At 51.6% G+C, this 12,482-nt stretch overlaps 1 protein-coding gene across 1 annotated transcript in view; it reads right to left on the bottom strand.

Moving 5' to 3' along the window:
* MFSD4A (major facilitator superfamily domain containing 4A) overlaps positions 1–9,767 on the bottom strand; it is a 148,940-nt gene extending 139,173 nt beyond the window's left edge. Inside the window, exon 1 of the mRNA XM_069238556.1 lies at positions 8,462–9,767. Coding sequence (XP_069094657.1) covers positions 8,462–8,691 — 230 coding nt within the window. The 5' untranslated portion in view covers positions 8,692–9,767. The remainder of the gene's footprint in view (positions 1–8,461) is intronic.
* Positions 9,768–12,482: the final 2,715 nt, after the last annotated feature.

Here is a 12,482-nt window from a genome sequence, read left to right as displayed (position 1 = left end):
CTCAAGCCTTCACGCTCCCTCCATGGTGCTATGCGGTTGCGGTGTGTTTGAGTGAAGTATGCCTTTATTTTGGCCATACTCCGGGTGGGCGGTTTCCAGGTAAGTACGGCATGCTGACCCATGTGGGTTTCGGTGTCTGCTTTGGTGCTGCAGACTCGCCAAAGTTGATGGTTTTTAGGTCGAGCTTTAGCAGCGCGCAATTGCTGCTTTTGCTTTTCGACCGGTGTTATCTATTCTGTGGGGTTTAACCACGCCCATCATGTTCATTCTTGCATGGGCTTGCCCTTTAAAATTGTTTTGATTTTATTTGTGATAGGCATGCATACGTCATTCCTTTTTGGGAGTTTGGCCCTCTTCAGGAGCACCAGCCAACTACTTGTAACATATGCAGCGTCCATGTTTTACACATTGTTTCTGGATTACTTTTTCTTATTTCTTACATAGTGTGAACTCATGCGCTTCAAGGCGATTTCAAAGCTTTACACAGCCCAATCTTGCTCGGCAGTATTGGAGCATTTTGCATGACTATCTTGTACTTCTGTTGTTTGTCGTTCACGCTCTATGGCCATTTAAAAGTCTTACACAGCGCGATCTCGCTTTGCAGCATTGGAGCGATTTGCATGGCTACCAGGTACTTACGTTGTTTGTCCTTCATGCTCCATTGCCATTTAAAAGTCTTACACAGTACGATCGTGCCCATCAGTATTGAAGCCATTTGCATAACTGCCAGTTACTTCCATTGTTTAACCTTCGCGCCCGAGGCCCTTTTGAAGTTCTTCCCTTTTAATTACAACTACAGGCAATATCCTAACAGTGGGATCTGAAAGATTTATTGCATCACGGGCCAATTTTTATCAAACACACACGTGCATAACAAGCATCAACGAAATAGTCACAGGACGTAAAGACAATTCCAATGCTGCTCCACGAAGCGAAGAAGGTATTTCACTCATAAAAGCGATGTGTCAGTAGCTTTTTGATATTTATGGGTTCTTTCCATGTCTGCTCCAAAATGAGATTGTGTAGGAAAGACCACAGCAATCACACAGAGCATTGATCATTCTGGGCAGGTCCAGTTCAACCACTTCAATGCAGGGGTAGAAGGCCTCAAAAGTGTTAAAACAACAAAAGTTGTTTTTTCATGATCTCGCGTTTTCCAATAGGTCTCTATAAAATCCATGTGAGTGACTAGCAACTAGGACCAAATGAGTCGTAGTTCTGTGAAAGAAAGTGCCTTTTAGATTCTTTACGAGCTCTTGGAAATGAAATCGCCAAGAAAGTAGAGGGCAGCTAGTCGGATTGGAAATGTACATATTTCACTTAAGGACAGTGTCCATTATGTGGCAGGAAAAGACCAAATTATGAGGCAGGGTTGTCCAATTTATGTGGCAAGAAAAGTCCAGTTATAAACTTACAATGCCAATAACGCTAACTCTCTCAAATGTAAGACCTATTGCATTGAAAATACTTGTTTTCTGTGTTTCCTGATGGAGGTTTGTGACATATTTCTGCGGCCAGAAAGGTAGGGTAGAGGGGGTGGGCACAGGTGCAAGAAAAGAAGTTCTGCTGCCACAATCAATAGCTGCGAGCCGGCAGCCCTGAGCCTGATCACCGATCTGCCTCCCCCATGGGCGAGACAACCTTCTGTGGGCTCTGGTAGGTGCTACTGAAGCCCATGGGTCTGGGGCAGTACCTCAACCTGCCAGGTGTGTCCTGGCTGTGCTTGGGCCTGTGCACCCTCAGCCTGGTGTAGCTACACACTGTGACAGTGGGGCTAGTGCTGCAGCTCCTGCTGCTACGGCTGCTTGGAGGGCTTCTTCTTCATGGAACTGGGGCACTCAGCCGTCATGGGACCCGGAGTGATCACCTGGCTCTGGCTTCTGGTGCACAGTTGGACTCTGGCTTCAGTTTATCTGACTCTTCATCTTGTTCACACTTCAATAGCAGTGCTTGCACAATGGCTTTTAACCCCCCCAGGCTGAGGAATTTGTGATTGGACCTTTCCCCATGTTTTGTACAGTTCAGTGCAGGGTAACACTGCTGGTCGGTCTTCTGCAATGGTTTATGACAGTCATCACTACAGGGGTGGGGTTCAGAATCATACTCCTCCACTTCTCCTGCTGGTTTCTTTTTCTGGATGCTCAGGTGGACTGCTGAGGTCGATGCCTGCCAATCCTTGGGGCTGTATTATGCCTTCACTGTTGTTCCCATTTGTGCAGCTCCCCTGCTGAGTTGCAGTGCTTTCAGGGTGGGGCGGTTTTCCTGAGGGCCTGCTGTCGCTGCCGTGGGGTGCCTCTCCATTCCAGTTGCAGTTGCTTGCTTATTTTTGGGGTCCATCTTGCCCTTACACCAATGAGGTTTGGGGCCCCTTTCTCCTCATGCTGTGAATGAGCATTGGATCTGATGCTCGTGTGTTGGGCTTTCTATCCATTTCCTATGCAGTCAGGTGTGTTTGTCTCTCTGACTTTCTGTGACTCTTTGCTTGGCTTGTCTGCAGTACTGGGACACTTGTTTCGGTGCATCATTCTTTTGGTTTCTGCTGGACGCGATCAGGATAGGGCTGTGCGGTGCGTGTGCTCCTGTCCTTATATGGCTCCCATGTCATCGCATAGGGCCTAAGTGCCTGGGGGGCGGCATGTAATGTTATCTGCATGCAGTGCTGTACATTCTAACTTGGTTTGTTTGCTCTAGTTTCACCCTGCCAGGCGTCTACAGTACTTTCCTCCAGCTGGGGTGGGCATGTCTGGGTTGTTCCTGTGGACATGACAGTTTCTGTGACTTTCCTTCTTATTGTTCCGGTAGTCACTTTGTGATTCGTGTTGTTCCTATTGCAGGTCGGCCTTGTGTTGCCCTTATCCATTCTAGCTGTGTTGGGTGTTACCCAGTGTTAGACCTGACAGCCTTAGGGTGGTCATCCCCCAACTTTTTGCCCTACTCCCTCCACTTTTCAGACACTGTTTTTGCTGATTTTAGGACTCTATGCATTTTACCACTGCTAACCACTGCTAAAGTGCATATGTTCTCCCCCTTAAACATGGTAACATTGGTTCATCCCCAATGGGCATATTTAATTTACTTATAAGTCCCTAGTAAAGTGCACTACATGTGCCCAGGGCCTGTAAATTAAATGCTACTAGTGGGCCTGCAGCACTGATTGTGCCACCCACATAAGTAGCCCCTTAACCATGTCTCAGGCCTGCCATTGAAAGGCCTGTGTGTGCAGTTTCACTGCCACTTTGACTTGGCAATAAAAAGTACCTGCCAAGCCTTAAACTCCCCTTTTTCTACATATAAATCACCCCTAAGGCAGGCCCTTGGTAGCCCACTGGGCAGGGTGCTATGTAGGTAAAAGGAAGGTCATTTACATATGTGTTTTATATGTCCTGGTGGTGAAAAACTCCTAAATTTGTTTTCCACTACTATGAGGCCTGCTCCTTTCACAGACTAGCATAAGGAATGCACTCATATACTTTTTCAGTGGTAGATTCTGATCTGAAAGGAGTAAACAGGTCATATTTAGTATGGCCAGAATGGTAATAGAAAATCCTGCTTATTGGTGAGGTTGGATTTTAGATTACTATTTTAGAAATGCCACTTTTAGAAAGTGAGCATTTCTCTGCACTTAAAACCATCTGTTCCTTACAGCTTGTCTCCAATCAATGTCTGGTCTGTGCCGGTTGACAGCTCCCTTGTGCATTTCACCCAGACAACAACAAACACAGGGCACTCAGTCACGCCTGCATTCATCTGCATATTGAATGGTTCTTCCTGTGCTGGAAGGGTGGAGGGCCTGACACTTACATTTCAAAGGCCAGTGGTCTGCCCTCACACAATGGACTGCTAAACCCCCTACTGGAAACTCTGCAGACAGGGCTGAATTGAAAGGGGAACTTGTACACTTCAAAACCACTCTTCAAAGTCTCCCCCACTTCAAAGGCATTTATTTTTGGGTACTTAAACTGGGTCTCTGACCCCACCAAGCCAGACAATTCTGGATCTACACCTGCATCCTGTCAAGAGGAACTGCCTGGCTTCCCAAAGGACTGATTTGGACTTCTTTGCTGACAAGTACTGCTGCCCTGCTGTTGCCCTGCTGCCCTGCTGGCCTCTAACATTACTGAGAAAGACTTTGGCCCTCATTACAACAGGTCGGCGGAAAAAAAAATGGAATTATGACCATGGCGGTTACCGCCATGGTCATCCGCCACTTCTCCACTCCGACCACCAGGGCGGTGACGACCGCTGGGCTGGAGACTTCGGTCTCTAGCCCGACGGCCGTCACCAGACCGCCGGCGGTATCAGGACCCTGCATACCGCCATGGATTTTGGGTGGTTTGGAACTGCCACATAATCCATGGTGGTAGGCACTATCAGTGCCAGGGAATTCGTTCCCTGGCACTGATAGGGGTCTCCCCCACCCCGAGTCCTCCCCCCAGACCCCATAACCCCCCTGCCACCCCCTAAAAGTGGCAGGACCCCCCTTCCCACACCCACCCCAAACATGCACATATACACACCCCCTCCCCACCCCCAACATGCACATATACACACACCTACACGCACACATACACTACAACACATACCCGCACACATACATACAGACATGCACACAGACCAACCTGCACACATTTCCCATACACCCAACACCCCGCATGCGTACACACACTCACACACCTCCTCTACATACTCACACGCACACCCCCATGCACGCACACAACACACAACACCCCCTCACCCCCTCCCCTAACGGACGATCAACTTACCATGTCCGTTGATCCTCCGGGAGGGGATGGGATCCATAGGGGCTGCTCCGCCGTGAGCACCCCGTCACCAGAACACCGCCACACCGAATCATGGGACATGATTCGGTGGGCGGTGTTCTGATGACGGGGCAGTGGAGGTGGAGCAACGGCCACTTCCCCGCCGACTGCCAGTATGGCTGCTGGTGGCTCTCTGTCCGAAAAAGGACGGATGGCTGCCAGCAGTCATAATACGCCATGCGGAAAACCGCCTGCAATGGCAGTCTTCAGCACGGCAGTACCTCGGCGGTAGGTCGAAATGAGGGCCTCTGCCTTCCCCAAAAGTGCTCTTCAAAGGCTTGGATTGAGCTTACCTCCTGTTTTCTGACGTCTCAGGGCCAAAAAGACTTCGGTGGTCATTCCAACCCTGGCGGTCCATGACCGCCGGGTTGGAGGACCGCGGGAGCACCGCCGACAGGCCGGCGGTGCTCCAATGGGCATTCCGACCGCGGCGGTAAAGCCGCGGTCGGACCGGCAACACTGGCGGTCACCCGCCAGTGTACCGCCGCCCATTGGAATCCTCCAAGGCGGCGCAGCTAGCTGCGCCGGCGAGGGGATTCCGACCCCCCCTACCGCCATCCAGTTCCCGGCGGTCCGCCCGCCGGGAACCGGATGGCGGTAGGGGGGGTCGCGGGGCCCCTGGGGGCCCCTGCAGTGCCCATGCCACTGGCATGGGCACTGCAGGGGCCCCCGTAAGAGGGCCCCTAAATGTATTTCACTGTCTGCTGCGCAGACAGTGAAATACGCGACGGGTGCAACTGCACCCGTCGCACAGCTTTCACTCCGCCGGCTCGATTCCGAGCCGGCTTCATCGTGGAAGCCTCTTTCCCGCTGGGCTGGCGGGCGGCCTGAAGGCGGCCGCCCGCCAGCCCAGCGGGAATGTCAGAATTACCGCCGCGGTCTTTCGACCTCGGAACGGTAACCTGACGGCGGGACTTTGGCGGGCGGCCTCCGCCGCCCGCCAAGGTCAGAATGAGGGCCTTCATCTCTTCGGGAAACTCCTTGTGTGTCGAAAATCGATACACCCCCTGCCGAAATTGATGCAAATCCTGCATTGCGATTGAGAAATCGCTCCACAGCCGACCAGAAAGACACAGCCCCGACTTCCCGACTGGAAATTTGATGCAGTGACTGTCTTGTGACAGAAAATTTGATGTATCGCCTACCGGATCGACGCAGTCCCAATGCCTTCTTCCAGCACGTCAAGGATTTTCCCCGCATCATCCCTGGGCATCAAAATATCCCAGCATGCAAACCCTTCCGGTGTGAAAAAAAACAACGCAACGTCTGTGTCGCACTGGAAAATTAGACACAACACCCTATTTTTCCATGCATCTCCTCCTCTGCGGTCCCTGCACGCCTTTATTTTTGACGCACACCAGGTACTGTGTGTAACAAAGAGACAACCTTTTATATTTATAAGGATTAAGACTCTTTTAAACCTTTCCTTTTAAAAGTGATATTTCAACTTGTGGTCATTGGATATTTGTTGTTTTTACCTTTTTTTATTCAGATACATATTATCTATTTTTCTAAACCTGTGTGGTGTATTTGTGTGGTGTTTTCACTGTGTTACTGTATGATTTATTGCACAAATACTTTACACATTGCTTTCTTAGTTAAGCCTGACTGCTCAGTGCCAAGCTACCGGAGGGTGGGCACAGGATAATTTGGATTGTGTGTGACTTACCCTGACGCTTTCTGCTCAGCAGTGCTGGGGGCAACGCTCCTCTGCTCACATGGCAGTACTGCCGCTGCCGAGATGTCTCTTAGCAACTGATTACAACATTGGCGGTCTGAGGACCACTAATGCCACGTTGGCGGTCGGACCGTCGCGGCATTCACACTGCCGCATTACGAGGTTGGCGGGCATACCCGCCAACCTACCACCGTCCCCGCCAGGATCTTCGATCCCCACGGGCTGACAGCAGGTGCAGGTTGTAATCGGCCTAGACGGTGCTGAATGCAGCACCACCCTGCTGATTGCAACCTTGTTCTCCGCCAGCCTTTTCATGGCTGGTGGAGAACAGGCACAGGGGGGCCCTCCACTGCCCATGCCATGCAGACATTGCTCATTTCGAGGGTTCTGGTGCCTCCTGCGTGCGGCAGCATTGCCCTGACTCAATTATGAGCCGGCGACAATGCTGGTGCAACTTTCTCACTGGGCTGACCGGCAGAAACCTTGGTTAAGACTTACCCTTAATGGGCCCCAGGGGAGAGGGGGGCAGGTCGCCAGCATGGCAGTGACCAACCCGTTGGGAGTTTGGCGGTCGGGTTTTCCCATCCGCCAAACTCGTAAAAGGGCCCTTAGTGTTGAACCAAGATGCCCCTGAATGCAACCTCTAAAAATTCTCATGGAATTTCGCAGATGGAACAAGTTTTTCACAGTGGAACAACATACCAGCTATCTATGACATTTCATTAAATCAGGAAGGAATACTGTCTCTGCTCTCAGTGTATGGTGCAGCTCAGTGACCCCGCTCACCTCATGGCATCGCCTGGCAGAAGAAGCGACGGCCCGTTAGCTGGTGTTGGGGAGAAAATGTGCCTACCCGGGGAGTTAGGGAACAGTATTTCCCAGTTCCACCCAGAACGGGTTTGGAAAAGAAGAAAGACGGCCCTGTCGACAATGAATAGGTGAATGAATAGGAGCACTTAGATGGCTATTTGCTGTGTAAGAAATCACAGCAAGCGCTGCTAGCATTCAGAAACAAAATATCGCCATGATTAAATGAAAAACTCGAGTTAGCGTGGATGTAACGCGTTTGTGCAAATGTGATTAAGGTACAAGAAGTAAGCGAAGACTAAAGGGTCCAGACCAAAGATTCGTGAAAGACGCGAAAAGCCCACATGTGCTTGTATAAAATGTACACAGTCTGTGTTGGTGTAAACGATTTGCAGAAGTTGACTGCCGAAACTGTCATCAGTGCTGGAATTTGATAAAATTACTTCGGGACCCATAAACTGGGGGTCAAGGTATAGGGTAAAGTCACGAGGGGCAAACTCATAAAAAGCGGAGTCTGAGATTGATCTTAGATATCTATCTTTTAACAACTCTGCAGAAAAGAAATTGGCAACATGGACAAACGTGACAATATATCTGTTCAGTCTCACTTAATTGGCCACAAAGCCGCTGCATTTTAAAATGTGGCATGGGGTTAAGCCTGCTGGACATATCTTTGCTGGCCTGCACTTGCTGGAGACATATGTCATGTAGATGGTAATGTGCCTGCTGCAAAGCGCGCCGTGTAACGCGAGACGTTATTGGTGGAGGTGGAAGAGGTGCGTAAAGATGGAAGTGCTTCATGGGGAAGAGCTGCATAGGAGGGAATTGACAGGAAAAGGTAAAGTGGTGCGCAAAGCTGGAGGAAGAGGAAAAGGTACACAAAGGCGGAAGTGACAGTAGAAGGTCGAAGTGCTATGTAAAGCTGGAAGTGGTTCGTGGAGGAGGGAAAGGGGCATAGAAATGAAAGCCAGTTCGTAGAAGAGGTAGAGGGGCATAACATACATAAGCGACTTGAGAGGTGGAAGTGGGGCTTATAGCTGGAAGTGGAGGAGGGAAAGGAAGGGGTGCGAAGAAACGAAAGTGACTGGAGATGGTGAAAGTGGTGCGTAAAGGCGCAGACAGTAGGACCAGTATGGTGAGTTGGGAAGCGCCTTACGTCTTCTTGAAGACTCCTGCGGTAGCCGTCCCGAGCAGGAGGCAGGACTGCTGCGCGAAGAAGACCCAGGTGATATCCTGCAGAGAGCTCTGCGTCTGACAGCGCAGGTCCAGCAAGGTAGGGCCCAGGAAGGCGATGCAGAGGCCGAAGCTGAAGAAGACGCTCCAGTATGTCAGGGTGGACTGGAGATTCTTCCGGAAGAGGGCGAAGAGCCTCTCGTCCCACACCATCTTGGCTTCTGATAGGGCACGTGTTAAGCACGGATCCTTATGAGGCTCCTCAGGTCACCGAGGGCACCATCTGATGCTTGAAGAGCCCAAGGCGGATCCCCTCCTGGCACAAGTTCTGAGAGAGCAGCCGCTGCTGCCCCGTGCCACAGGACGGGAAAAGCTCCACCAATGGTCGCCAGGTGACTTCTTTTGCTGCTACGGCTTCTTACGGGCAGCGGGTCTCAAGGTGTGCTCTGGAACACGCATTCCAGTGGTATCGGTTTGCACAAGTCCCCAGGGGACACGCAGTCTTGGAACCGGTCTTTTGAGAACTCCCCGCTGCAGGCCCAGCTCCTCTGAGACCTCAGATGGCACTGCACTTCATGGGCGCATCTTTGACACTATCCATTAAGTGGTTTCCTCTATTGGCAGTGACCCAGAGGGGTATCACGCCCAAGCACAGGATCTAGGGACTCCCACGTCTTACACGTCTCCCTCTAAAAGGGGGTAAGTACTGGAAGTGGTTGTCACAGATATCTTTCTCCTGCCACTGCACCTCAAGGGAAGATGGGTGTCCCACTACTGGCACTGATCCTCCATGGGCACCATTCCATCTTCAAGGAGAGCTTCGAGGGGCTCCTTCTGCGGTCGCCCCCGCTGGCAGTGGTCTCCAGGCGTTCCACGTGCTGGGGCCCGATCCCGGAGGACTCGCTGGTTTGGCAGGGGTTCTCAGGCGTCACTCAGCTCTCACTGACCCCCGTCCTCAACGGGTCTGCCTCTGGTGGCGGTGGTCCTCGGTGGTCTCCCTCTGTTGCCGGTAGACCTCAGGACTCTCCCCTCTGCTGGCAGGATAAATAAAAAACACAGAGATTTCTTTATTTCGCTGTGCACTAACTTTCTGAAGACACCCAGGTGAGCAGCTTTTTAGCCGCCAGTTTCCGTAGTTGATGAAAGAGTTTTGAAACACCCAGTGTGGGGGGGGGGGGGTCTAGTTATCGTTAAATAATTACAAATGCCGTGCATTAAGCATCAGGTAAGTGTGCTATGATGAAGAGTAGAGAGTGCTCACTGCCCGGTGCCTTGGCGCAGGCGGCAGTGCCCGTGCCATCTCCCTGCCGAGGCTGTTAGTTACAGGGTGTGCCTGGGAGGTGCGCGCAACGACGAGAGGCAGGCCGAGGTGGATGAATGGGAGCCTAGCTCCGCCCTAGCCGGGGAACAGGCAGCCTCGGGGGCAGAGACTGGCGAGAAAGGCACACCCAAGGCTAGGTGGGGTTTCTCAAAGTGCAAGGGCCGGGCACGGGTGACTAGAAACACAGCCTACCAGTGTCCTAGTACTCCACTTGGGAAGAGACCCTTCCCCCTTCCAGTTCCTCTTCCCGTGTCCATCTCCAGGGGAAGCGATATTCACAGGAGAAACTCGGAGACCCCAGAAAAAGTAGCAGCTGCAGCAGAGAGGTCAGTCTAGCTGAGGATGAGATCTGAAGTGACAGTCAGCGGCGCGATCAGAGGGCCAATGAAATTCCTAATTTCTCACCCTCAAGGAGGAGGCAAACCCAGAGAAAGATTTATTTGGGCGTGTTTATGTAGGTTTACGGACGGCACACAAAGGCTCATGAGAAAATGGCAGCCCCAGGGGAAGGGACGGAAAAGCTGAGGTTTCAGGTGACAGTAATCGGGAGGACTTCATGGATAAACCATCTCCCAGGGAGGAGAAAGGCGAAGGGAGAGAGAAAGGGCAGGTGCCAGTCGCGGAGGCAGAGGTGGAGGCACGCCACAAGGCTCTCTGAGGCAGAGCCCAGCTTCGCCGGGGACTAGCCCCGCAGGAAGAGTCAGCCATCGGGAGAAGACAGAGCCCTAGGGGAAAGTTGCACAATGACAGAAGGAGTGAGGGAACGTATGATAGTAGTCACCAGGAGATCGGGGACAGCACCGCGCCCTGGTAGGAAGCAGCAGCTGGGAGGGAAGGGGCACCTGGTGGCAGAGACAGAGAAAGGCACGCTCCATGGGCCGAGGGGCACACTCCGAGGACTCGGGGGTGCGCCAGAGAGGCCACCTTTGGAACTGGGGAACCTGGTTCGAGTCCTGGAGACGGTCAATATCCGTTGATTCTGGTCTAATCACTCAATTCGCCGTGCCTAAAAACCTGAATCTCACCTTGTGTAATGTATCCGGCGTTTACGCGCTCCAAAGCCATCGAGCCGAGTTTGCGCTGCATAAAACTACAAAAAGCATAAAACGGGGGCAGATCACCGAGGTGAATGGCAGAGATGAAAGGCGAAAACAGCCTGGGTGATTTCTCAGATTTCTCCGAATAAACGCGCAGAGTCTGGAGGAAGAGAGCGCAGACAAGCTCTGAGCGAAGCCAAGTCAGAGGCGAGAGATACATATCTGCAGCGCAAGTTACTCAGGCTCAGGACACAGACGGTTTCGGGAGAAGAGACATTCTAGCCTAGATCTGACGTGACATTATTCACAGTGGATGATACTGTTGTTTGTGCTCATCTCAAAATTAGACACACAGCGCTACCATGTTGTAGGCTGTCATTAGTGCTGGTATTGAGAATTAAGTGCTGGTGCTCAGCACTGAAAACCACTGCTCAGATTAAGCACTGATCGGAATATAAAACGTCAGGAAGTGAGAAGTGTTGTCTGTATTAACAAGACTTGGTTACTTGCCAAAGGAACCATTGTTTGCAATCTTAGCCTAACAGCAAGTTCAGAAAAAAACAATAAAGATCTGAACCCATGACTTACAGTTTACATCCAGTTTCTTGGGGCATTATGTACGGAAGCTTTTTCCCATAGACACAGAATAGGTAAAATCCTTTGGTACATCTGGCCCTTGACGGTGGTAAATAAATCGCTGTGCTTCATTAGAAGTATTGCAACTTATGAAACGGAAGTAACAACATGATGTCAGTGTGAAAAGCAGTAGCCCATTTACTTATCTACATAGAATACAAACCTGTGATCTGCAAAAAGGTCAGAGAGACAAGACAGGAACGTCCTTCCCTCCCGCCGCCCAGCTGACCCCTCCTCCCCCCCTTCCTTCTTATGGCGGCCGCTGCGCGGCAGAGGCAGCGACCCTTGACCCTCGGGTAGGTCACTTCCCTGCCGCTGCAGCTCCGCCTGCCCAGGCCCCTGCCAGGTTGTCCTAGCATTATTTCACCTCCTCTGACGCTCCTGTCTTTCTTTTCTTTACCTCCTCTGACGCTCCTGTCTTTCTTTTCTTTACCTCCTCTGACGTTCCTGTCTTGTCTCTCTGACGTTCTACTGACATTCCTGTCTTGCTTCTCTGACGTTCTTCTGACATTCCTGTCCTCATTTTTCTGACATTTCCGTGACGTTTTCCTATCTTTGTTTTTTCTTTGCCCCTCCATTCCTGAGCACTTCTTTCCCGCCGCTGCCACCCTTGCGGCCCCGCCCACCCTGCTCCCATTTGCTCTCTTTCCCTCCCGCCTCCCGCTTCCCAGCTGACCCCTCCTCCCCCCTTCCTTTTTATGGCACCCGCTGCGTGGCAGAGACAGCGACCCTTGACCCTCGGGTAGGTCGCTTCCCCGCCGCTGCAGCTCCGCCTGCCCAGGCCCCTGCCAGGTTGTCCTATCATTATTTTACCTCCTCTGACGCTCCTGTCTTTCTTTTCTTTACCTCCTCTGACGCTCCTGTCTTTCTTTTCTTTACCTCCTCTGGCGCCCTGTCTTTCTTTTCTTTACCTACTCTGACGCTCCTGTCTTTCTTTTCTTTACCTCCTCTGACGTTCCTGTCTTGTCTCTCTGACGTTCTTCTGACATTCCTGTCTTGCTTCTCTGAAG

The sequence above is a fragment of the Pleurodeles waltl genome, chromosome 6 (assembly GCF_031143425.1).
Source record: "Pleurodeles waltl isolate 20211129_DDA chromosome 6, aPleWal1.hap1.20221129, whole genome shotgun sequence".
Taxonomy (NCBI): Eukaryota; Metazoa; Chordata; class Amphibia; order Caudata; family Salamandridae; genus Pleurodeles; species Pleurodeles waltl.
The sequence above is the reverse complement of the archived record's forward strand: the minus strand, read 5'-3'. Positions and strand labels throughout refer to the sequence as shown.